The sequence below is a fragment of the Metopolophium dirhodum genome, chromosome 1 (assembly GCF_019925205.1).
Source record: "Metopolophium dirhodum isolate CAU chromosome 1, ASM1992520v1, whole genome shotgun sequence".
In the NCBI taxonomy this organism is placed as follows: Eukaryota; Metazoa; Arthropoda; class Insecta; order Hemiptera; family Aphididae; genus Metopolophium; species Metopolophium dirhodum.
Window position 1 is genome coordinate 117,024,659 of NC_083560.1, and position 23,076 is coordinate 117,047,734.

The 23,076-nt window shown below is 34.1% G+C and overlaps 2 protein-coding genes across 2 annotated transcripts; one reads left to right on the forward strand and one right to left on the reverse strand.

The window, feature by feature from the left end:
- Window positions 1–3,881: 3,881 nt before the first annotated feature.
- On the forward strand, window positions 3,882–4,361 carry LOC132933580 (death-associated inhibitor of apoptosis 1-like). Its single transcript, XM_060999848.1, has one exon. It carries the CDS (start codon window positions 3,882–3,884, stop codon window positions 4,359–4,361), a length of 480 nt encoding a protein of 159 aa, XP_060855831.1.
- Window positions 4,362–5,311: 950 nt separating this feature from the next.
- On the reverse strand, window positions 5,312–6,710 carry LOC132953076 (uncharacterized). The gene is made up of 3 exons (XM_061025623.1): window positions 6,482–6,710; window positions 5,425–5,748; window positions 5,312–5,319 (listed from the first exon to the last, which is right to left on the reverse strand). The coding sequence occupies exons 1-3, from the start codon at window positions 6,708–6,710 to the stop codon at window positions 5,312–5,314; spliced, it is 561 nt and encodes a 186-aa protein (XP_060881606.1).
- Between the last annotated feature and the right edge of the window lie 16,366 nt (window positions 6,711–23,076).

Sequence of the window (23,076 nt, forward strand, 5' to 3'; positions counted from 1 at the left end):
CTTTCAAACGGTTGACCCTGTCGGTATACTGACGTGGGGCAGGAACGGCATATCATTGTGGGGGACATGTAGATGTTGAGGATAAGAAATGTCGACTTCGTAAAATCTACCAACGTCATCCGTCTCGCGCATCCATTGTAGCTGGTCGAGGGCAACTTCGGGGTTTCCCGGATACCACACGAAATCACTAATCGGCATATACTTGCATATCGCATACCCGTACAAATTGTTTGCTAGAAGGAGGAAAAATTGATTAATATACACGTAAATATATAATTTATATTTTGATAATCACCATCAAGGTATATGAGCAAGGTCTTCAGCATTGTATCCAGACGTCTCCGGATTGTTGGCGCGCGCGTGGCGCTTGCTGGCCTGCACGAGTCCGCCTCTCGTGCCACCCTCTATGAATAAAATTTTCTCGAAATCCGTCAAAAGTTCAAGTCGAACTTTCGTAAAAAGTGTAACATACAATCAAAACTGAAGCCGGGTAACGTGTAGTAATGCGCTGGGTCCAGGTGATATGTGGCCATACAAATATCTCTGAATTTTTCAAACACGTCGGCGCTTATCAACACATCGACTTTGAGATACAAATCACTATAAGCGCCGAGCGTTGTGCAGCCGAAGTGATTCCACACCCGTATCGCGTGATCGTAGTCTTCGTCACACACGTGCGTCTCCGTCAACGCGCTGTAGAATAGGGACTTATCCGGTAACGATGATACTTGTAATTTATCCCACGAATCTGTATACTCGTATGGATAAACCCCTTTCCGTGTGACCAACGGCATCTCCGAAGGGTTGAACACTTTCGCAACTTCGCGAAACTTGCTGAAGTTTGCGGTGGTGAGGTTCTCCGCCAAGTGCGCCAAGCTCGACGCCATGAACCGACACGTGTCTACAAACCTGACGGAGAACGAGTTATTTATATATTTTGAAAATGAAATATACTTCTCCTCGGTGTTCGCGATTACGGATATTCGACTATTGTCGTCGTTCGCCAAATTTGTCACGATAAAATGAGCGTCATAGTTGGACAGATTATGCAGAAAGCACGGTACGAAATTAGGTGTTTTTAATTTGAGGTTGCACGTGTTACACAATGTTTTTAGAAAACGACCCGACAAGTGATCGTTATGTGCAGTTTTACAGTTACGCTCGCTAAACGTACAGCTGCACAAGTCACACATCGCCTTGCCGCCATGCTCGTGACTATCCCCAACACTCATAATAATCGGTACGTTGACTTCCTTATATAATCTGGCTATCTTTTCGCCCACATCAAGGACTCCGCGGACAAAACGCACGGTCACATCGTCATCGGTCGCCGAACCACGGTAAATGACCGGAGCTCGCGGTATGTCGTACTGGTCGAACAATTCTGTCGGTACCCCCTCCGCCGCGACAACATGGTACCCGTAGCTCATCGGATGATGTTCGTGTATCACAGTGGTATTCGCGCCTTGTTTCCGGTCCGTTTTCAGTAGTAAGGCTTCGAAGTCGGCGTACACTACGAACGGTAGGCGTTCAGTGTTACACCACGCCTCGAATTTAAGCGTGTCCCCTTCTTTAGGCATCAGAGGCACGACCGGTTTGTGTACGCCGCACAGCAACCGGTGCTTCTCCAGCGCCCGCTCTCCGTATAATTTATATTGTAATGGGCGGTCCTCAAAACTGGCAAAGCACCGTTTGCAGTAAAACAATCGATGTTGGTGATTATTTTTTTGCGAACTGGCTAAGCGTGAAAAATTGGAAATAAACGCGTAATGATTATCGCCATCCTTTCCGGCGAGAAAGAGCAGGTCGAAATGATCCGCTTTTTCCTCGCCCGCGATTCGCAACGGGTATACGACAGATTGTGTGGTCGACTTTTTATTGTTTTTATTTTTATTTTTCACGCATTTTCTTACGCCGTATACATTAACGGACGTGCCGGGATTCGACTTTTCAAATAACTTTATCTCCGACACGGGGGTGGGAGTTGATAGCGTTGAAAAGTCATAGCGGTGTTCTTGCCTCGAATAATTCGCGCCTACTATCGTGCGATTGTCATGTGGTACATGCTTGACTAGGATCGCCCACTTGAAACATTGCCGGTCGATATTTTGAGGGTTGATAACGGCATTCCGGTTGAGAATACTTTCCGGCAACGGTAAGTACGACGATCCCCCCATAGGCGTGTACTCGTACACACCCAAGAGCAGTCCATCGATACACGATAAGGTGAACCCGCTATACTTTCCAGCGTAACAATCTTCTTCGGCCTGGAGCGTTGAGAAATCGCGATCGATCAAACGCTCGACATTACTGTGTACGTATAATTCGCGGGCCGAAGTTTTAAATGCGCGATTTTGAGCCGAATTATGTAAGTTGGGTACGACGTATGTGGCCTCTAATTTCAAGTTGTATTTGAACGGGTTAATACGTACGCACCCTCGTAATTTTGCGATTAATTCGGACTCTATCGAGTTGAGGAACGCGCGGTAACTGGACACGCTATCGACATTTTTCCTAAAATACCACACGACCGTGCGGTTAAGCGACGACTCAATCTCAATAAAGCCGGGTGTATTAACCTTTTGCATGCGGGCATTTTTCCGTTTAATATTTTTCCTCGAATTTTCCGTATGAGCAACAAATTCCCCGGCTGGTGGTGGTGAAAGCGAAAGTGGTAGTGCGGCGCTCGCGGGGGATCTTTCGTCGGGTCCATCAAAGATAGTCTGTGCGGGTGGCGGGGGAAACGATAACCGGCGTGCGGGACATGGATGGTGATGCTTGTGGTTGGGGGGTAGGTATCCCCGCACGACGGCGGTGTCTCGAAATGACCGTCGGAGCCAGAACATCTGGCCCATCATGCGGTGTAGTGGTGAGGGGTGCCCACTTTATGACTGATGCGCGACCTAACATATATTATTAATATTAAGATAGTGTCGTTATTATTATTTATATAAGAGAAAAAAATTATTTACCCATTGCACCGCCTATCCGTACAGTACTGTGGAATTCTGGAGTGTTTTTAGCGATCTCTATTTTAAAAATAATTTAATTAATAACTCCGAGTAAATCATTATCGATCCGAAAAAAACATTGTATGTGTATTTTTTCGGGTCGATGGCGAATAATATTCAATGTACTTACTATGACGATTTTGAACGTGGATATTAAGATTGGTCCGCCGGGTGAACGCCTTGTGGCATATCCCGCACGAGTTCACCGATCCATCGTGGGTTTTAGCGTGTCTGTTCAGATCGCGCTTATGAACGTACACTTTTTCACATATCACGCAGTTAAACATTTTTAAAGATTTAATACGAGGAAAGATATTAAATAGAGTGAGCGAGGTAATACGAATGTACACCAGTTGTCGTCGAGCTGCACTGACCGTCTGATTCGTAGAACATATGCGGTTGCGGCGAACCCGAATATCGGATGCGATGGTGGGTGGGCGGTTGGTGGGGGGTATCCGACGTTATCTATAAAGGCTGTAGAAATATTTGACCGCTAGTACTCAGCGGCGCGGGGACATAATACATTTTATAATTAACGGTAACAATATGCACATCGCGAGTCATGTGTCGAACGTGATAACGATACCAGTGACGGTAATAATATGCCGCAAATCTGTCTACGACGGTCAAGACTGTTATCTGATAACTGGGGGGATAACAAAATATTGTATCACCGTTCAAATATTTTAATTTATATTATTATTATCTGCATATAACTTACAGTGCCCGCTAGCTTAAGCTATCACCGTATAACCGACAGTTGCTTACAGACGGTTACACTGGCTAGAAGTGTCTTATTCAAGTTTAAACGTTAACAGTTAGAACACGCTTTATTTACGATTTAAAACATTTTCATACGCTTCATTTGCAATGAATTTATTAAAACTTACCGCCGATTCCCGATCACTAGTGCGTTTAGTACATGAGAACTCGGATCCTGAATATCCTCAGTATACAAGCTTTTTATCGAGGCTGAAAACATTCGATTCGCACTCGCCTCGATCGTGTCAAGATAAATATTCACTGGCCGAATGCGGATTCACTTATTCCGGAACGGGCGACTTGGTTCAATGTCACTACTGCGGCTTATTGTTGGGGCTATGGGAGGAAAATGATGAAGTGTGGCAGCAACACGCCATGCACAACCCCAAATGTGTATTCGTATTATTATATAAAGGCATGGAATTTATTGAAAATGTAAAAAATGAACTTAATAACAAGCGTAGTAATAATGACGGCCTTCGAGACTGTAGATGTAAATCAGAACCGTATGATGTTGGTAATAATCGTGATAATAGTAATAGTCGAGCCCATTTATGTAAATCTGAATCGTACGATTTTGTCGGGTGATCTTTAGCACCACCCATGTTCATTATAACACAATAACCTATTTAATATATGTATATATGATATTTGTATTGAATAAACAACAAATTATATTAAACAATTAAATCGTGTTAATATTTTACTTGGTATCCTGCTTGTATGTATGTATGTATGTATGTATATATGTATGTATGTATGTATGTACGTATGTATATATGATAAAATTCGAAAAACCGCGTCCATCCGATTATCGGATAGATGGCGCCACCGTCGGTGATATACGGGTCGAGCGGACGTCGGCCGATGAGTCCGTCCGCGTGACGGACGGGGCGGCCGCCGCGCGGTGAGCGTCTAATGGGCGGGTGGTGTGGTGATGTGTCGGGGTGAGGCGGGGGGGTTATCCACCGCGATCAACGCTACCGAGGTACGGGCGGAGTGGGGTGGTGATGGCGTATGTATTGGTAGGAGGTGAGGCGGAGGGCTATTCACCGCGATCAACGTTACCGAGATATGGGTGGGGTGGGGCCGGGGCGGCGCAGGCTGGTACGGTATCGGTGGGGAGGGGGTGGGGGTGATGCAGGCTGGCGTGGTATGGCCGGGGGCGGTAAGGCGGGGGTTTGGGCTGGTATGCCACACGTTACCGAGGTATTGGCGGGGTGAAGGCGGGGTGGCGCAGGCTGGTTCGGTATCGGAGGGGGGTGGGGGTGGCGCAGGCCGGCGCTGACTGGCGTGATACAGGCGGGGGGGTGGTGAAGCGGGGGTTTGGTCTGGTATGGCGCACGTTACCGAGGTATGGGCGGGGTGGAGCCGGGGCAGCGCAGGCTGGTACGGTATCGGCGGGGAGGGGGGTGGGGGTGGCGCAGGCTGGCGTGGTATGCGCGGGGAGCGTGGTGGGGGTGGCACAGACAGGCGTGATACAGGTGGGGGGTGGTGAAGCGGGGGGTATCCGGAGTCGGCCTTTTCACCCTACTTATTTATATACCTGAAATACATAAATACAAATTAGAAAAACCACGAGGTACCTGCCTATAATTAAAAAGTATTTTAATTAATAATTAAAATGCATTAGATATAATTTTGTTCTTACCTTCTAAAGTGTTATATTGGACCACTAAACTTTTTTTGATGTTTTCAAAATTGAATGATCGCCGATTATCCACCAGCAAAGTTTTGTACCTTGAAAAACCACGTTCAACATCAGTTAACGTAATCGGCACATATTTGAAATATGTAATATCGTCACCAGTCAAATCATCAGGAAGGCCTTCCATTGAACTTTCTTGTCCTCTTAATATTTTTGAAATATTAAGTATCGTTTTAAAGCCACAATTTTTCTCCAATACATTATTTAATTTTTGAAATACCGCAACACCGATTTCACCCTCGCAGTCGTTTAATTTATTTTGAACTTATTTAAATCACAGAATATAACAATCAGAATGGACACTGATAAAAATTTATACAGGCAGCATAGGACGAAGGCTTGAGTCAGTCACTGCAGGTCCGCAGTAGGGCCAGTTCATTTAACAGTTTGACCATTAATACACGAAAAATAAATATGGCATACTTTTATACGATAAAATGTACTATTTTAATTTAATTGCTTTAAAACAATGAGTTAACTCTTCACCGGACATCCGGACACAACTAATAGTTAATACTAGTATTGGAATAAAGTAGTATTAAAAATACTTTTAAAATACTAGTATAAAAATGCCCTTTGCGATTACTCACTAAGTATTTGAATACAAATACAAATATTTAATACAATATTATAAATACAATTTTTTTTTATTTTTAGGTACCTTAATTATGTTACTACTTACCATAGATTTTAAAAAAATTGAAATAAAATAACATGTCCGACTATGTGAATACATGTTCAGGTATTTCATTCATATTGATTCAATTAAATTACAAAAATAAATAAAAAATGGTATTAACTTTTAATATAGAATTATTTTTAAAAATTCCGATACGTTAATATAATAGAGATAACAATAAAACGTGGTATCATGGCAAATTCAGTGCTACCAAAAATGAAAATGTTAAGATTTCATATTTTCCCAGATCATGCCCCTACTGCGGACCTGCAGTGGTTGATTCTCTATTATCAGCCCGCCGCCGAGAAGTGTCCTACCCCTGTTTAAATGCAGATAATGCTTCGGATAGTGAAATATATTGTGTTTCAAGTTTCGTTATATATTCCGGTATAAATCCAAAATTTGAATGTATGTATACCAAATTAGCTTCCATATCGGGTTCTTGAATTAACTGTTGAGCTTCTTTAACAGAAATGGCATCTTCAGCATTTAAACTTAGTAATACTCTACGTACAACTTTGTAATATTTGCAGTAATAGGAAGCTGCCATTATCCATGTACCCCATCTAGTTAATATTGGCTCTGGTGGAAGTGATATGGCTGGTGCTTCACTTTTAAACACTAAAACACGTGAAGGAGCCTTTAATAACACCTGTTTAACCCTAGAAATAAGTTTATCAACTTTTTTAAACTTTTCCCGTATATTTTCGGCTACTCTATGGATACCATGTGCGAGACATGTTATATGTATCATTTTATAGTACAGTGATTGAAGTATTTGTCCAGCTTTCACCATGTATGGTGCGGCATCGGTCACAAACAGTAGAACGTCATCATGACGAATTCCGTTTGGCCAGAGGATGAACATTGAATGATCAAAAAGTTATACTATCGTCAAATTATTCGCTTTTTCCAGAACTTCGGTTGTTAGCAAATAAGTTTTTCCCGGTGCGTCGGTATTTAAAGTTCCTATTATAACGTTAGCTACATATCTTCCTTCAGAGTCTGCAGTTTCGTCGATCGACACCCATATTTTATTTCCTTTAATTTGTTCTCTTATATTTTTCTTAGTACGTATACTTTTCTAAAAATGATTTTAATTGAGGGTTACTTATTTTGTAAAGTGGTATGTTTGCCGACATTAATGCTTTACATAAATCGTGTGAAAATTGACACTTTTTCGGAGTATTAGTTACTAGCTGTTGGATTTCAGAATTTTTGTTTTTTTCGTTTTTTCTAATAACCGATCGTTTATGTTTCTTAGTGTTAACGTGTTGAGTCACTACAAATTTTCGATCACTGTTAACCTTCACTTCACATAACTTACAGAATAAAATACTTCCATCGGTTTTGAATATATCTGTACCATATTCCAAAACAAAACTATTCAAACGATTTGTCGCAGATTGTTTGGTTTTCGGCATAATGAAATAAAAATAATATAAGTAGGTACTTGAAACAAGAACGACGCGTACAACTACAACAGATAAGACGGACGTATAAGCCGGAACTGACAAAAATATCTAAGTGGTTTAGCGGTAGGTCTATGCCATTAACAATAATCATTGAGTTATTTTCCTAGAAAAGTATTTATAGAAAATCGTCGTATTTCGATAGCTGTTGTTTCTATTTTTAGATTTGTATAATATTCTATTTTAGATAAAGCTAGCTGTAGTTGTAATTTATAAATATAAATAAATTATATTTTTTATATATTAATATTATATTATATCAACCAATAGGGGAAAAACATTGTTTTTAATGTCAAATGGAAATTTGAAAAATACGATACAAGAATATCTAGTAAGGTCTCTCAATATGAATATATTTATTTTTTTATTTGTAAATTTTCATAGGAATCTCCATAAATTATAAAATATGCTCTAAAAAATTTTAAAATTAAGAAATATGCTCTAAAGTCTAAAAATCACCAAATATGCAAAAATATGCACTATAAACTTTTGATATGTTTTTCGTAGTGTCTTGGAATGAATTTCTAGCTCACTTAGCAATAAATCTAATGGTTCAAAAAAATTATGCAAATGCAACAACTTCCGAGCCCTATTACCACGTTAATATACGTGTATTTACTCTCACCAGGCACTGAAGCTCTAATGGTAATTTATTTTTAAGCGTGTTTATAAGACCAGAACCTTTATTCTTGGCCTTTCTTCGAGCGAGCGACATCGTGTACTGATTACGTTCTCAGTGTTACAGGGATATTTATTTAAAAATGAAGTTCATTAAACAAGATATACACTCACAGTTGAAAACGTGGACCCACCTACTTCGTATAAAAAAACAAAGACATGGTGTGCTTCTACCTAATACGATTAGAGCGCTTATCATAAGTCCTTCAGGTTGTGGGAAAACTAATTTAATATTCACATTATTAACACATTTAAACGGTCTACGATTTCACAACGTCTACATATATTCAAAAAGATTGGATCACCCAAAGTATAAATTATTGTGTGATATTTTATCAGGCATTAATGGAATACAATTATTCACGTTCTACGAAAACGAGCAAGTTATTGAACCTGAAAAAGCTTTACCAAACTCTGTGTTTATTTTCGATGATATTATTACTGAAAACCAGAAGATTGCAAGGACTTACTTTTCCAGAGCCCGACATAATTTAGTAGATGTTTTCTTTTTGGCTCAGAGTTATTCAAAAGTACCTAAACAACTTTTGCGTGATAACGCAAATTTTATTGTTTTATTTAAAAAAGACGATACAAACCTAAAGCATGTTTATAACGAACATTGCTCCGGTCATATCCCGAGTTTAAAAACTTTTGTATTTCATGTTGGTGTAAAGGAGGATTTGAATTTATCGTCATAAACAAAGACAGTGAACGTGACGACAATGGTCGCTATCGTCACGGATTGGATACGTTCGTCGTTATATAAACTATTGTTTTTTATAAAACACTTCATTCACAAATATGTCGTCTAAAGGCGAGGTACTCGGAGAATTGATTATCTAAAGCTAAAGAAAATATTACGCAAGTATACTGCATTAAAACATAGAAAAGCTGATATTCAATCTTTTGTATCACAAACACTTCAACCAATAATCGACTCTCTGAACAAATTACAGACTTCCAAAGTCGATGATGATATGGTTTCCAACGCATCCAACAGCCGGTCATATTACATATACATTACCAAACACTATGCAGTAGATTTTATGTACCCACCTTTCGTACTGTAACCAAAAAATCGAACAACTATATAATCAAGTTTTTATTTTAAAAATAGGTATCTATATTTTATATTCATATTTCGACATAATTAGATATTTAATCGAAGAATGATTTTTTAATTTTTTGTATTAATTTAAAATTATTATTCGTGGGGGTACTGATTACCTATTTGAAACATTTAAAGTACCTATATCAATTTTTTTATTTATTCGCCAAAAATGGATTTAACCAATAGTATGCTGTTTGGGTATGGCCGAATTGCACTTATTTTAGTCGAACTGAACTTGGGTTTAAAAATAGTAATGGTCGAACTGCACTCGGGTAAAAAGCAGGTAGTGGTCAACTGCACTTAGGCTCAAAAAAGGTTAGACGTTAGTGGTACGGTATCTCTGTAGTGGGAGAAATTCAGCTATTGAAACGCTATCTATTTGAAAGCATTGACATTAGTACAGATTGTATAAATAATTACAACATATTAAGATGGTTTGAAATTGTAAGCCACAGATTCTGGATTTCTTATTGAAACTTTAATATTTTATTTACCTATGAAATTCAAGTACCCATGGATCTAAAACCGTTATAATTCAATATGTTATGTACTTTTCAAATAAATACGAGTATATTCACATATCACACATTGTGATTTCATTCTTTTTAAGTACTCCACTCTCCTCAACTTTCTTACCTTGAAAATTCGCACACTAGATACTTGTTATGGCTGATATGGATTACCAACAAGTCGTATAATATAACAGTATTGGAAATAATCACGAATATAAAATTCATAGTGACATATTATCATATTTATGGCAGGAGCATAGACAAAAGACTGGCTGGAAAATTGTAAAAGGTTATTACACTATTTCGTCTAACGGGGTGTTAGTATGTACGTTTGCAGAGAATCCGTCCAGAGATCCTGCATTAAACTTTAGCCACAATAATATGCCATAATTTAAGAGATTAAGATTCTACGAACTGTCTTTCAAACAATTCATTCGCATAGTTGTGAACTAAGATTTAATTGATGAGGAAATATATCATATAAATAATAATTTTTTAGTTCCTAAAAATGAAACGAAATCGAAGGAACGGATTCCGTTCAAAGCGTTCCTTCCTACCACTGAGTTAGAACTTAATTTTTGTTACATAATAACGTTCTGTTCGCCCTGTATGCGATAAAAAAAAATGTATCTAATACATTTTTTAGCGATTATAATTACAAGACAATTGGCGGTTTAATAAATATCTGTTATATTAAGAATATCTGAATAGCAATATATTACATAACATCATGAAATATATAAAATAATTGACTGACTATAGAATCAGCGAATCCTTATCAATGTCGCTATTTTCTACCAAATCTAACTGATTGTGATAAGGCACCTGTGAATAGCTCTTGTGTTTTTGAAACCGCTTTCGATACAATATCATTCTTATAATCGGCAGTCCCTGAAGTCAACCTTGACCACGGATTCATATACTGGATACGCGACGAACCTTTGATAAATGAAGTCCGCGCCTTCTCACGTGGCGGGTGGACCATGAACTATGATGGTATGGACTGGCGACGGTGTTAATATGTGCGGTCAAGTTATACACGGTATCTCTGTAGTGGGAGAAATTCAGCTACTGAAACGCTATCTATTTGAAAGCATTGACATTAGTTCAGATTATATTAATAATTACAACATATTAAGATGGTTTGAAATTGTAAGCCACAGATTCTGGATTTCTTATTGAAACTTTAATATTTTATTTACCTGTGAAATGCAAGTACCCATGGATCTAAAACCGTTATAATTCAATATGTTATGTACTTTTCAAATAAATACGAGTATATTTACATATCACACATTGTGATTTCATTCTTTTTAAGTACACCACTCTCCTCAACTTTCTTACCTTGAAAATTCGCACACTGGATACTTGTTATGGCTGATATGGATTACCAACAAGTCGTATAATATAACAGTATTGGAAATAATCACGAATATAAAATTCATAGTGACATATTATCATATTTATGGCAGGAGCATAGACAAAAGACTGGCTGGAAAATTGTAAAAGGTTATTACTCTATTTCGTCTAACGGGGTGTTAGTATGTACGTTTGCAGAGAATCCGTCCAGAGATCCTGCATTAAACTTTAGCCACAATAATATGCCATCATTCAAGAGATTAAGATTATACGAACTGTCTTTCAAACAATTCATTCGCATAGTTGTGAACTAAGATTTAATTGATGAGGAAATATATCATATAAATAATAATTTTTTAGTTCCTAAAAATGAAACGAAAAGGAAGGAACGGATTCCGTTCAAAGCGTTCCTTCCTACCACTGAGTTAGAACTTAATTTTTGTTACATAATAACGTTCTGTTCGCCCTGTATGCGATAAAAAAAAATGTATCTAATACATTTTTTAGCGATTATTATTACAAGACAATTGGCGGTTTAATAAATATCTGTTATATTAAGAATATCTGAATAGCAATATATTACATAACATCATGAAATATATAAAATAATTGACTGACTATAGAATCAGCGAATCCTTATCAAATGTCGCTATTTTCTACCAAATCTAACTGATTGTGATAAGGCACCTGTGAATAGCTCTTGTGTTTTTGAAACCACTTTCGATACAATATCATTCTTATAATCGGCAGTCCCTGAAGTCAACCTTGACCACGGATTCATATACTGGATACGCGACGAACCTTTGATAAATGAAGTCCGCGCCTTCTCACGTGGCGGGTGGACCATGAACTATGATGGTATGGACTGGCGACGGTGTTAATATGTGCGGTCAAGTTATACACGGTATCTCTGTAGTGGGAGAAATTCAGCTATTGAAACGCTATCTATTTGAAAGCTTTGACATTAGTACAGATTATATAAATAATTACAACATAATAAGATGGTTTGAAATTGTAAGCCACAGATTCTGGATTTCTTATTGAAACTTTAATATTTTATTTACCTGTGAAATGCAAGTACCCATGGATCTAAAACCGTTATAATTCAATATGTTATGTACTTTTCAAATAAATACGAGTATATTTACATATCACACATTGTGATTTCATTCTTTTTAAGTACACCACTCTCCTCAACTTTCTTACCTTGAAAATTCGCACACTGGATACTTGTTATGGCTGATATGGATTACCAACCAGTCGTATAATATAACAGTATTGGAAATAATCACGAATATAAAATTCATAGTGACATATTATCATATTTATGGCAGGAGCATAGACAAAAGACTGGCTGGAAAATTGTAAAAGGTTATGACTCTATTTAGTCTAACGGGGTGTTAGTATGTACGTTTGCAGAGAATACGTCCAGAGATCCTGCATTAAACTTTAGCCACAATAATATGCCATCATTTAAGAGATTAAGATTATACGAACTGTCTTTCAAACAATTCATTCGCATAGTTGTGAACTAAGATTTAATTGATGAGGAAATATATCATATAAATAATAATTTTTTAGTTCCTAAAAATGAAACGAAATCGAAGGAACGGATTCCGTTCAAAGCGTTCCTTCCTACCACTGAGTTAGAACTTAATTTTTGTTACATAATAACGTTCTGTTCGCCCTGTATGCGATAAAAAAAAATGTATCTAATACATTTTTTAGCGATTATTATTACAAGACAATTGGCGGTTTAATAAATATCTGTTATATTAAGAATATCTGAATAGCAATATATTACATAACATCATTAAATATATAAAATAATTGACTGACTATAGAATCAGCGAATCCTTATCAATGTCGCTATTTTCTACCTAATCTAACTGATTGTGATAAGGCACCTGTGAATAGCTCTTTTGTTTTTGAAACTGCTTTCGATACAATATCATTCTTATAATCGGCAGTCCCTCAAGTCAACCTTAACCACGGATTCATATACTGGATACGCGACGAACCTTTGATAAATGAAGTCCGCGCCTTCTCACGTGGCGGGTGGACCATGAACTATGATGGTAAGGACTGGCGACGGTGTTAATATGTGCGGTCAATTTATACACGGTATCTCTGTAGTGGGAGAAATTCAGCTACTGAAACGCTATCTATTTGAAAGCATTCACATTATTACAGATTATATAAATAATTAAAACATATTAAGATGGTTTGAAATTGTAAGCCACATATTCTCGATTTCTAATTGAAACTTTGTTATTTTATTTACCTGTGAAATGCAAGTACCCATGGATCTAAAACCTTTATAATTCAATATGTTATGTACTTTTCAAATAAATACGAGTATATTTACATATTACACATTGTGATTTCATTCTTTTTAAGTACACCACTCTCCTCAACTTTCTTACCTTGAAAATTCGCACACTGGATACTTGTTATGGCTGATATGGATTACCAACAAGTCGTATTATATAACAGTATTGGAAATAATCACGAATATAAAATTCATGGTGGTATATTAGCATATTTATGGCAGGAGCATAGACAAAAGACTGGCTGGAAAATTGTAAAAGGTTATTACTCTATTTAGTCTAACGGGGTGTTAGTATGTACGTTTGCAGAGTATCCGTCCAGAGATCCTGCATTAAATTTTAGCCAAAATAATATGCCATCTTTTAAGAGATTGAAGAAATCCTTAGAATAACCTAAGAGACTAAGATTCTTTGAAAGCCTGTTAAAGCAGTTTTGAACGGAACATCGTAATCCAGATCCTAAAGTATGGTCTTTTAAAATTTAAACACATGATTCATATTAAAAAAATATATTAATATTAGAAACAGCTGGGTTGCCAATTATTAAGTACAAATTAAAATATAATATGAGCTATATACGTATTTTAGTGACATAACATTCAATAGTCTAGTTTGTGTAGAGTCTATATACTTAGGATAGTCTAAAGACTTTTTTTTGTAGAAACTAGAGGGTATGGATCCTTCCATGTCTTTGTAACCAAAATACAGAGTACTGGTTGTGAATAACATAGAATCAGAATACTACTCACTACTATAGTACACTTGATAACCCAGCTAACCTTTCCCAACCATTGCAATATTGTTCAGGTGTAAGCCTCGTTTGCTGTAAAGTATATGATGCAAAACAAGTTGTGTGTTCAAATTTATTCGTATATTATGATATAATGAACAACCTACACGATGATTATTTTCTTATAGTAAATATACACACAGCTTTTTTTGGGCGTTAGTAGTTGGTCATTTTCATTTTATATTTTACAAAATATTGCTTTATATTATGTACGCATTAAAGTATATCAAAAATGTTCAGTTGCTATTTTAAAATAGAAATTCATACCGTCAAGTAAAATGAAAGGGAATAATTATGTAATTTATATATTGACTGCCGCAACAGAAACAGTTGTAACTCATTTTTACAAAAAACTTTTTTTTATCTGGTTTACTATTTTTCTGGATTACCAACGAAACTCATAGTAGCATAAATCAACCAAAGACGTTACAATAGGATGCAGTTACTGTGTCTTAGTTGGAAATTCAGAAAAATAGTAGGACTGGTTTTATTTTTACAAAAGACCATGACACTAGTTAAATGCTTAAATGAATCACAAAGATCCCCGATTAATTACAGTAGATATTTCCTAAAAATACACTAATAGTGGCTAGAAAATATATCCCGAGAGTCTTCCGAAAAGAGTACACGCATTGATAGTCAAACTACTAACTATTTTATAAATATAAGTGGACAAGAATATTACTGATGTCTAATTAGAAGCACTAAATTAGGTACTAAAGAAGAGAAATATTTCATTCATTAAGGAAAGCATGGAAAATCATAAAAAATTAAAGATATTAGACTGTATTGACCATGTTTATTATAAATATTAATACTTATTTACTGACCGACATATTTTTATTACTCATATAATAATAGAATGCTAATTAATAATTAAAAAGTTAATACAAAATAAAATAACAAATAATTAATTTTTTTCTTACCATTATCTAAAAATAAGGAACGAACACCGCCTGGTTTTAATCTGTTCTTTAATTCAGTATTCTTGAAACAAACGGGTTCAAAATGAGAACTACAAACTCTTGTTCCATTTATTACTATTTAAGCAGGATCTTTTTCTAATCCACATTTTTCTATCCACTTATTTCTCAGCTTGAAATCCTTAGAGTTATTCTTTTAAAATTTAAGCACATAATTCATATTAAAAAAATATATTAATATTAGAAACAGCTGGGTTGCCAATTATTAAGTACAAATTAAAATATAATATGAGCTATATACGTATTTACTGATGTCTAATTAGAAGCACTAATTTAGGTACTAAAGAAGAGAAACCAGGAGGTTGAAGACTAAGGCCCTACATATTCATTAAGGAAAGCATAGAAAATCATAAAAAATTAAAGATATTAGACTGTATTGACAATGTTTATTATAAATATAAATATGTGCGGTCAATTTATACACGGTATCTCTGTAGTGGGAGAAATTCAGCTACTGAAACGCTATCTATTTGAAAGCATTGACATTATTACAGATTATATAAATAATTACAACATATTAAGATGGTTTGAAATTGTAAGCCACAGATTCTGGATTTCTAATTGAAACTTTGTTATTTTATTTACCTGTGAAATGCAAGTACCCATGGATCTAAAACCGTTATAATTCAATATGTTATGTACTTTTCAAATAAATACGAGTATATTTACATATTACACATTGTGATTTCATTCTTTATAAGTACACCAATCTCCTCAACTTTCTTACCATGCAATTTTTATTTTATCCTTTTTCAAAATGTCTAGGAAGTGTAGTATAAAATATTGTAAAAGTTTTGATGGTGAATGTTCTTTCTTTGATGTCCCAAAAGATTCTTTAAATTCTTGGACTAATATTATAGAAAAAATAAATGGACGTGTAAGCAAAATAAAATTTCTGTGTGAAAAATATTTTTTACCTAATGATATTACACAAACGTATGCAGAAGATGATATATTTCCTAAGCCAGACAACTGAATTAGCAAAGGTTGGTTGGTTGTAGACATCTTGTAGTATAAACTTTTGTTAGACTTAATAATTAAAAGGTTAATTAATTAAGTGGATGTTACTCTGCTATACACTAGGTTTCAAGCGGATCACTGTATAATGAATGGTATTAAATTTGAATTCAATGACATTGAATAAGAAAAACGATTCTTAGTGAAAACGGTCAGTCAGCCTATGATATTACTAAATATATTTGATGATATTACTGTGAATAAAGTAATTTATATACTTACCTATTTACGTGGAACCTTATTTAAAATCTTCAATCCTTAGCTATAAAATTCGAACGTTTTATTAATTTTTAACTACAAAATAATTATTAAATTTTAAATTTGATAAATTTTGTAAAAATTCAAACTTTAAATGCTTATAAAAAAAAATTGTGCATATATATTTTTAGTAATTTTTAACTGCCATTTCAGCAATATATCAGGAGCCTTGTATTAAATTTTGACGCATTTTGGCCCAAAAGATAAAAATTTTAAATTTTAAATCTGAAACTGTCCGTTTAGAGCTCAAAACAAGTTAGAATATTTTGAAAATTTTATCAAGTATAGGAATTGATTAAATAAACATATAACCTGCTCTGGGCCTTCAATACCTTAGGCCGGCTATGACATAATGTAATTATTCACTATTACTATTCAATAAGTAAATAAAATAAATCACATTACATTGTTTTATACAATTGTTAGGCATCTAGTTAGAGGATTCTTAATAACAGCCCTAGTAGTAACGGAAATGTTATTAAATGTAGGAAATAATTGTCATGGTCGACTAATAAGGACGACAAATACTTGACTATTATGAATAACTAATTTTGTGTCACCCTAGGTAGTTAAGTAACCAATAATTTATTTTAGTTAGCACTTGATTACATTTTGATTAGTATAATTTGTTATAAAATGTAGATTATATTAAATGTATCATTTATAGAATATTCATATATCTTGTTGAATAGGTTTTAAATACATAAATTGAAAGTTTATTTAGTTTAAAAAATTTTCAAAATAATGTAACATTACCAAATAGTTGGCACTCCCATGGTGATTGTGATGACTTGACATTTTTTAATGTTATACATGATAAAACTAATGATCTTGTTAAAATTATTATTGAAGAACGAATTTTTGTGACTAATGACCAACAAGTGAGATGTTACTTATTCGATAGAATGTTTAGTGAAGAAGAGTTAACATTGCTTAAAATTACAACTTATTCAACCCTGGAAATTGAAAAATTAGTTAAATTATTCAATACTAAAAAGATATATGCAGGTGGTCCAAATGCGTTGAATTATCCAGGTTCATCATATTTATGTTTAAATAAAATTATTTGGTCGGCGTATAATTATAAATACGATCAGGCTCTTTCCTTCGTTTGGTATTTCAGTTAAATAAGGTTGTTCGGGCCGTACGGCATTTGTAACCTTTACGAAATTAAACGCACAGTAATTTGAACTTTTGTTAATTATTATTGAAATTTAGTAAATAAAAAAACACGCTAAATTATCATGTCAATTTTGAATAATTTATTAAACATAGGTATATCTTAAATAAAACTTTTTTATTTTATAATTTATAATTTTGTTCTGACTTGTCACACTTGTAGAACTCTGCGATTGACAGTACATTCGGTCGCAGCTGTCGGCAGACTAAAAATCCAATTACGTACCGTGTCGTAATCAGCGCAGCGGGTCGCTTGCGCTTATCTATCTTTTACGTAGCGACCGATCGTGGTCAATCGCCAAGACTGAACAATGGTACTAAAAACACAAATAATACTTACGAGACACGAGAAATGATCTTTTATTCTACACAACCCAAAAATAAAAAGGTCTAATTGATGTGATAGAATTTGTACAGCATTTCGTAGTAAAAAACATGACAGTTAAACAAAAAATAGAACAAAAAGATTAGGCGGTACATTAACTACAAATCGCGCAAAAACATTGTTTATATTAAAAAAAAAAAAAACATAATATACACAAATTGAATTTAAGGTTAAATATTTTTTTTTAAATACTATTATAAAATTCTGTATAAATAATGTTAAAACATTAATCATCAGGTACAAAAATAAAGTAGCAAAAATTCAAAATAAATTAGTTGGTTTGCAAAATGAAATGGAAAAGTTTTCAGAAAATTCTGTTGTTGACATTTTAAAAAACAATAATGGTAATGAATCATACCAAATTTTAATTAGAGACATTTTTAACAGTAGTAAGGTAAAACCAAATAATAGAAGGTACTCAGAAAACTGGATATTACTTTGTATTTTATTTCACATCAGGTACCACCTAACCTAACCTTTTATTCTCAATTATATTAAATTGGGTGCCCGGGAATTGGGCCAAAATCATTGATTTTAGAATATACAGTAGGGTGCCACTTAAATTTTTTTTTTTTTTACATTTCTTACCTTACTATCAGGTTCTATTTACCATAAAAACTATTTCGATGAAGTTTTAGAATTCTGAATCAAGTTTTACTGGTCGCTCAATGCATTTAAAAATATATGAATAGTAATAAATATATAAATATTGAAAATTAATAATTTATTATTTTCCGTCAACTCTATACATAAATGTGAATACTTTTAATACTTTTGCATTATGTCAGATACAAAATAGTTATAAAATTAATAATATAAACAAAAAATATAAGGCATTTAGAGATTTTGAAGTGTTTTTTTGTTTGGGTCAGTATACTGTTGACGATGTTTTTCAAGGACTTGCAGTAAAAACTGTTTTTGTTCTTCTTGATTGGTCAGAACTCATATTTTTGCTTTACCTTCATCGCTCCCTAAATTTAACAAAGCTGATACCATGCTCAATTTATTTTCATATGAAACATTGTTATCAAAAAAAGATAGACCTACTAATGTTGGGCTCAAGTACCACAAATGACGAGAAAAACATTATAAAGCTATTTTAGCGATTGTCTTATTCTCATAAGCTTTTAAATCATTTATAAAGTTTAAATCATTTTTGGGGGCACTAGCAGCATTAGGATGTAAACCAATATTTAACATACACTTTGACAATAAAAACATTGAATGTTTTTAATCCATCGAGAACTTCTGGTTTTAATTCAAACTGTGATCGAAACATATAAATTTTCAAACAGTAAATGATTTCAGACATCCACCTTGCTCTATGGAATGCTCCGGGTGCTTGTATTGTAACCTTTTCACTTATATTTTCTCCAAGAAATATCAAACTTAAATGTAGTAATTCTTTGTAATCATCTCTTGGCTGATAAACTGATAATTGCTTTCGAATAAAATTGATTATATCATTTTTTACTGGTATTATATTATAAGAAATAGAGTCGTCCGACATTGCACTTTCAAACCCTTGTTTATTTATATTTTTCCAGAATTTTGAAAATGTTTTAAAAAGTAATAAGTCAGGGCCAGATTGATGTTCAATTGGAAGAGAATTAAATACTTTGCTGATTATTATTTCAAATATATGATGTCTACAAGCTAGACCTAAGAGATTTCTTCCGATTTTTCGTTCTAAAATAATACAGGCCCCCTTTTTTATACCAGTGTTACTAGCTGTGGTATCAAAACACATAAAATTTACTCTATTTACAATATTCCATTCATCCAGCAATTGAAATACAGCGTTTGCTAATTGCTTGTTCTTCTCCAGTTCCTCTGGTTAATTATGGTACTCCGAGTAGTTTCATTACTCCTTCTCCTGAGACTAAAACTGCTAAACGATCAACTGAGTCTTTAGAAATTAATTCTGGTAATATTTTACCGTCCCAATGAACTGTAAGTGCAACTTCAGGTTGAAAATCTTGTTTGATTTCTTTAGCTATATTTTCCCTATGCGTTCGTCTCATTCGACGGATTGTTTCTTTATTTAAAGCGATTTCAGAAGTATTTGAACCAATTGTTTCAGCTGTAGCAGCTAATATATATGTGGCATTACGATCACTAACTTTTATACGATCGAGTGCTGACGCAACAGCTTGATTAATTATATTCCTCGGACGTTTTCTAGGACATTTTGGTAAAATATATTTTACTTCTTCGTCACTATCACTTTTCTCACTACTGCTACTATTACTAATACATAATACTGTATGTTTTTCAATTTCTAGACGTTCGCTTTCTTTTTTTTTTCTTGATATTATTTTTAAGTTCTTTGCAATACATTTTTTTTCTTTAATTAACAATTTTTTATCAAGTGCACCCATCGATCCTCGTCTACCCTTCTCTCTTTGAGCTTTCAAAAATTCAATGTCTTCTTGTAGTTTAATTAAATTCATAGCATTGGCATGGGCAACATCAAACAAATTGTCTAAATTATTTAAAAAATGGTTCACTTTCATAACCTGTGTCTCTGTTTGTCTGGTTGCATTTTTTTTAATACCACTCCATTTCGAATGTAATTTTTTGATCTGATTTATTATATTATAATTTTGTTTAGTAGGGATTCTCGCTTTATTCCAAAAATCTAACAATTCATTTGTAGTTATATGAGCACTCTTTTGTATCGAAAAGTTGTCTTTTAAATGCAAATGTAAAAAGCGGCCAAGTATTTGTCTATTTGATGGCAGTTTAGATCCAGTTAAAGTTTCACTTGTGGTGCCAATCAAATAAATACCACGATTTTTTAAATTTGTATAAGACATTATATTATGTACTGTACTAATGTGTTATATTAAAATATTAATTTATTTAAATCAATTACATTGTAAAATGTACATACCAATAATTTAAGTCAATACTATTGAAAGGTCTGCAATCTGCATGTGTGAATAAGTGAATAATTGATTGTCTTCAGAAAAAAAATAATGAATTTAACTTCACTTTAATATAATAACAAACAAAATTTAACTCACTGGCATACGAATACTAGTAAAATGATACGAGTATTAACAATTTAATAGTTAATATCAAATGCATGGGTAAATAATAATCAAGTTTAATAATAAAAATGTAGATAATCAGTTTTATCTTGAAAAGTAGGTACCTTACAGAAAATCATATAGGTATAAAACTTTGAAACGCATGAGCGACCTCGAAATATGTGATTATCTAAATTATATTTTTACCACAGCTATTTAATAACATATAAATCAATATTATGAAGTAAGATATTAGAAAAACAATTTTTTTTTTAGCCTATATAGTTGAGTGGCACCCTAATATACAGATAAGCAGTACTGTATATTATAACGGCGACCAGTTTTGTGACGGCAGCCACAATAGAGCGCTGTAGTCGCCGACGGCAAAGGTGGGTGTTCCCCGTCATAGTATGAATAGCGGGAAGTGGTTACATCGGGCGTCGTTCATAACCGCACACTTTCAAAAACAGGTCGTCGTTCAGAACCGCACACTTTCTTATCTTAATAAGTATATGTCCGCCAAATTAAACCGTTCAATACCGCACACATTGATATATATCAATAACGTATACATTTATCTTAAATAACATTATCGTTTAGTACCGCACACCAGTTAATCATATTTAATCAAGATCACAAAATAATAAAAATAAAACTTTCGGGATTATACGCAGATTGCTATATCTACACGTTTAAGAAATAAAATAATATACGATTATGGTTTTTATTTTCCAAATATTAGTACCTAATAAGTTAACAACATTTAGTGTGATCGCGACTATATTCGACTTCACGTATATATTTTATAGAAATTTTACATTTAATAATTTGACATCGAATTCGAATAATGGATGACGTGATACAAGTGTACACAAACAATAAAGGTGCGCAATCAATAATTTACCAAAAGTATTCATATCGACTTTTTCGTACTAATAAAAATTCCGGGGACTTAGTTTGGCGTTGCAATAATAAGTTATGTAGTGTTATGGTGACGACAAATTCAAATGTAAATGTATTCATCAAACAAAATAAAAGTGAACATCACCATGAAACAAATGAAATTAACCCAGAATTAAAAGAAATTCGATGTGCCGTTAAACGTAAATCGAAATTGGATTTAAACGAAAAACCTTTAAAAATTATGAGGAAAGAATTATGTACGTCTTCAGTGAGTGCAGATAATATTGATGCTATGAGACAGTCTATGTATCGTGAAAGACGAAAACTTCTACCCCCTGTGCCTGTGTCACTCTCAGATGCTCTTAATAAGGTAAAGGAATCAAACATCACACTAATTAATGGTGAACAATTTGTGTTTGTGAATGAGTCCACTCAAATAATAATAGTTACATGTAAAACAAATCTCCAATTTTTATGCAATGAAATTGAATTTATATTAGCAGGTGGAACTTTTACTTATTGCCCGAAACATTTTTATCAACAATATACCTACCATCCACGGCGTTTGTAAAAATTATTACGTACCACTTGTTTTTTGTTTTTTGCCGTCAAAAACAAAAGATATTTATAAACAAATGTGTAGTGATCCCTCACTGCTCGCTTATATTTTTGAGTTCGTCGACGTTGATGGTGAATGTAGGAGAAAAGGTTGTAGAGCGACAAGTTACACAAGTTAGTTATAAGTAATTTTATTTAAAAAGTAATTAATTTCGTATATAAATTTGAGGACAGAGCGAAAAGCACCTGCCCGAGACTCAGCGTGTGCGTAGTGCAGACTCTGTACTAAATCTAATTTTACTATAGATTCTATCTTATATTTATATAAAAACTATACGGATACAAA

Excerpts from the sequence above, each read along its gene's own strand:
- LOC132953076 (XM_061025623.1), bottom strand. The coding sequence starts at position 6,710 with ATGGCAGCTTCCTATTACTGCAAATATTACAAAGTTGTACGTAGAGTA. Across the intron at positions 5,749-6,481 it reads AGCATTATCTGCATTTAAAC|AAGTTCAAAATAAATTAAAC; the intron begins AGGGGTAGGACA and ends TGTGATTTAAAT.
- LOC132933580 (XM_060999848.1), top strand. The coding sequence starts at position 3,882 with ATGAATTTATTAAAACTTACCGCCGATTCCCGATCACTAGTGCGTTTA.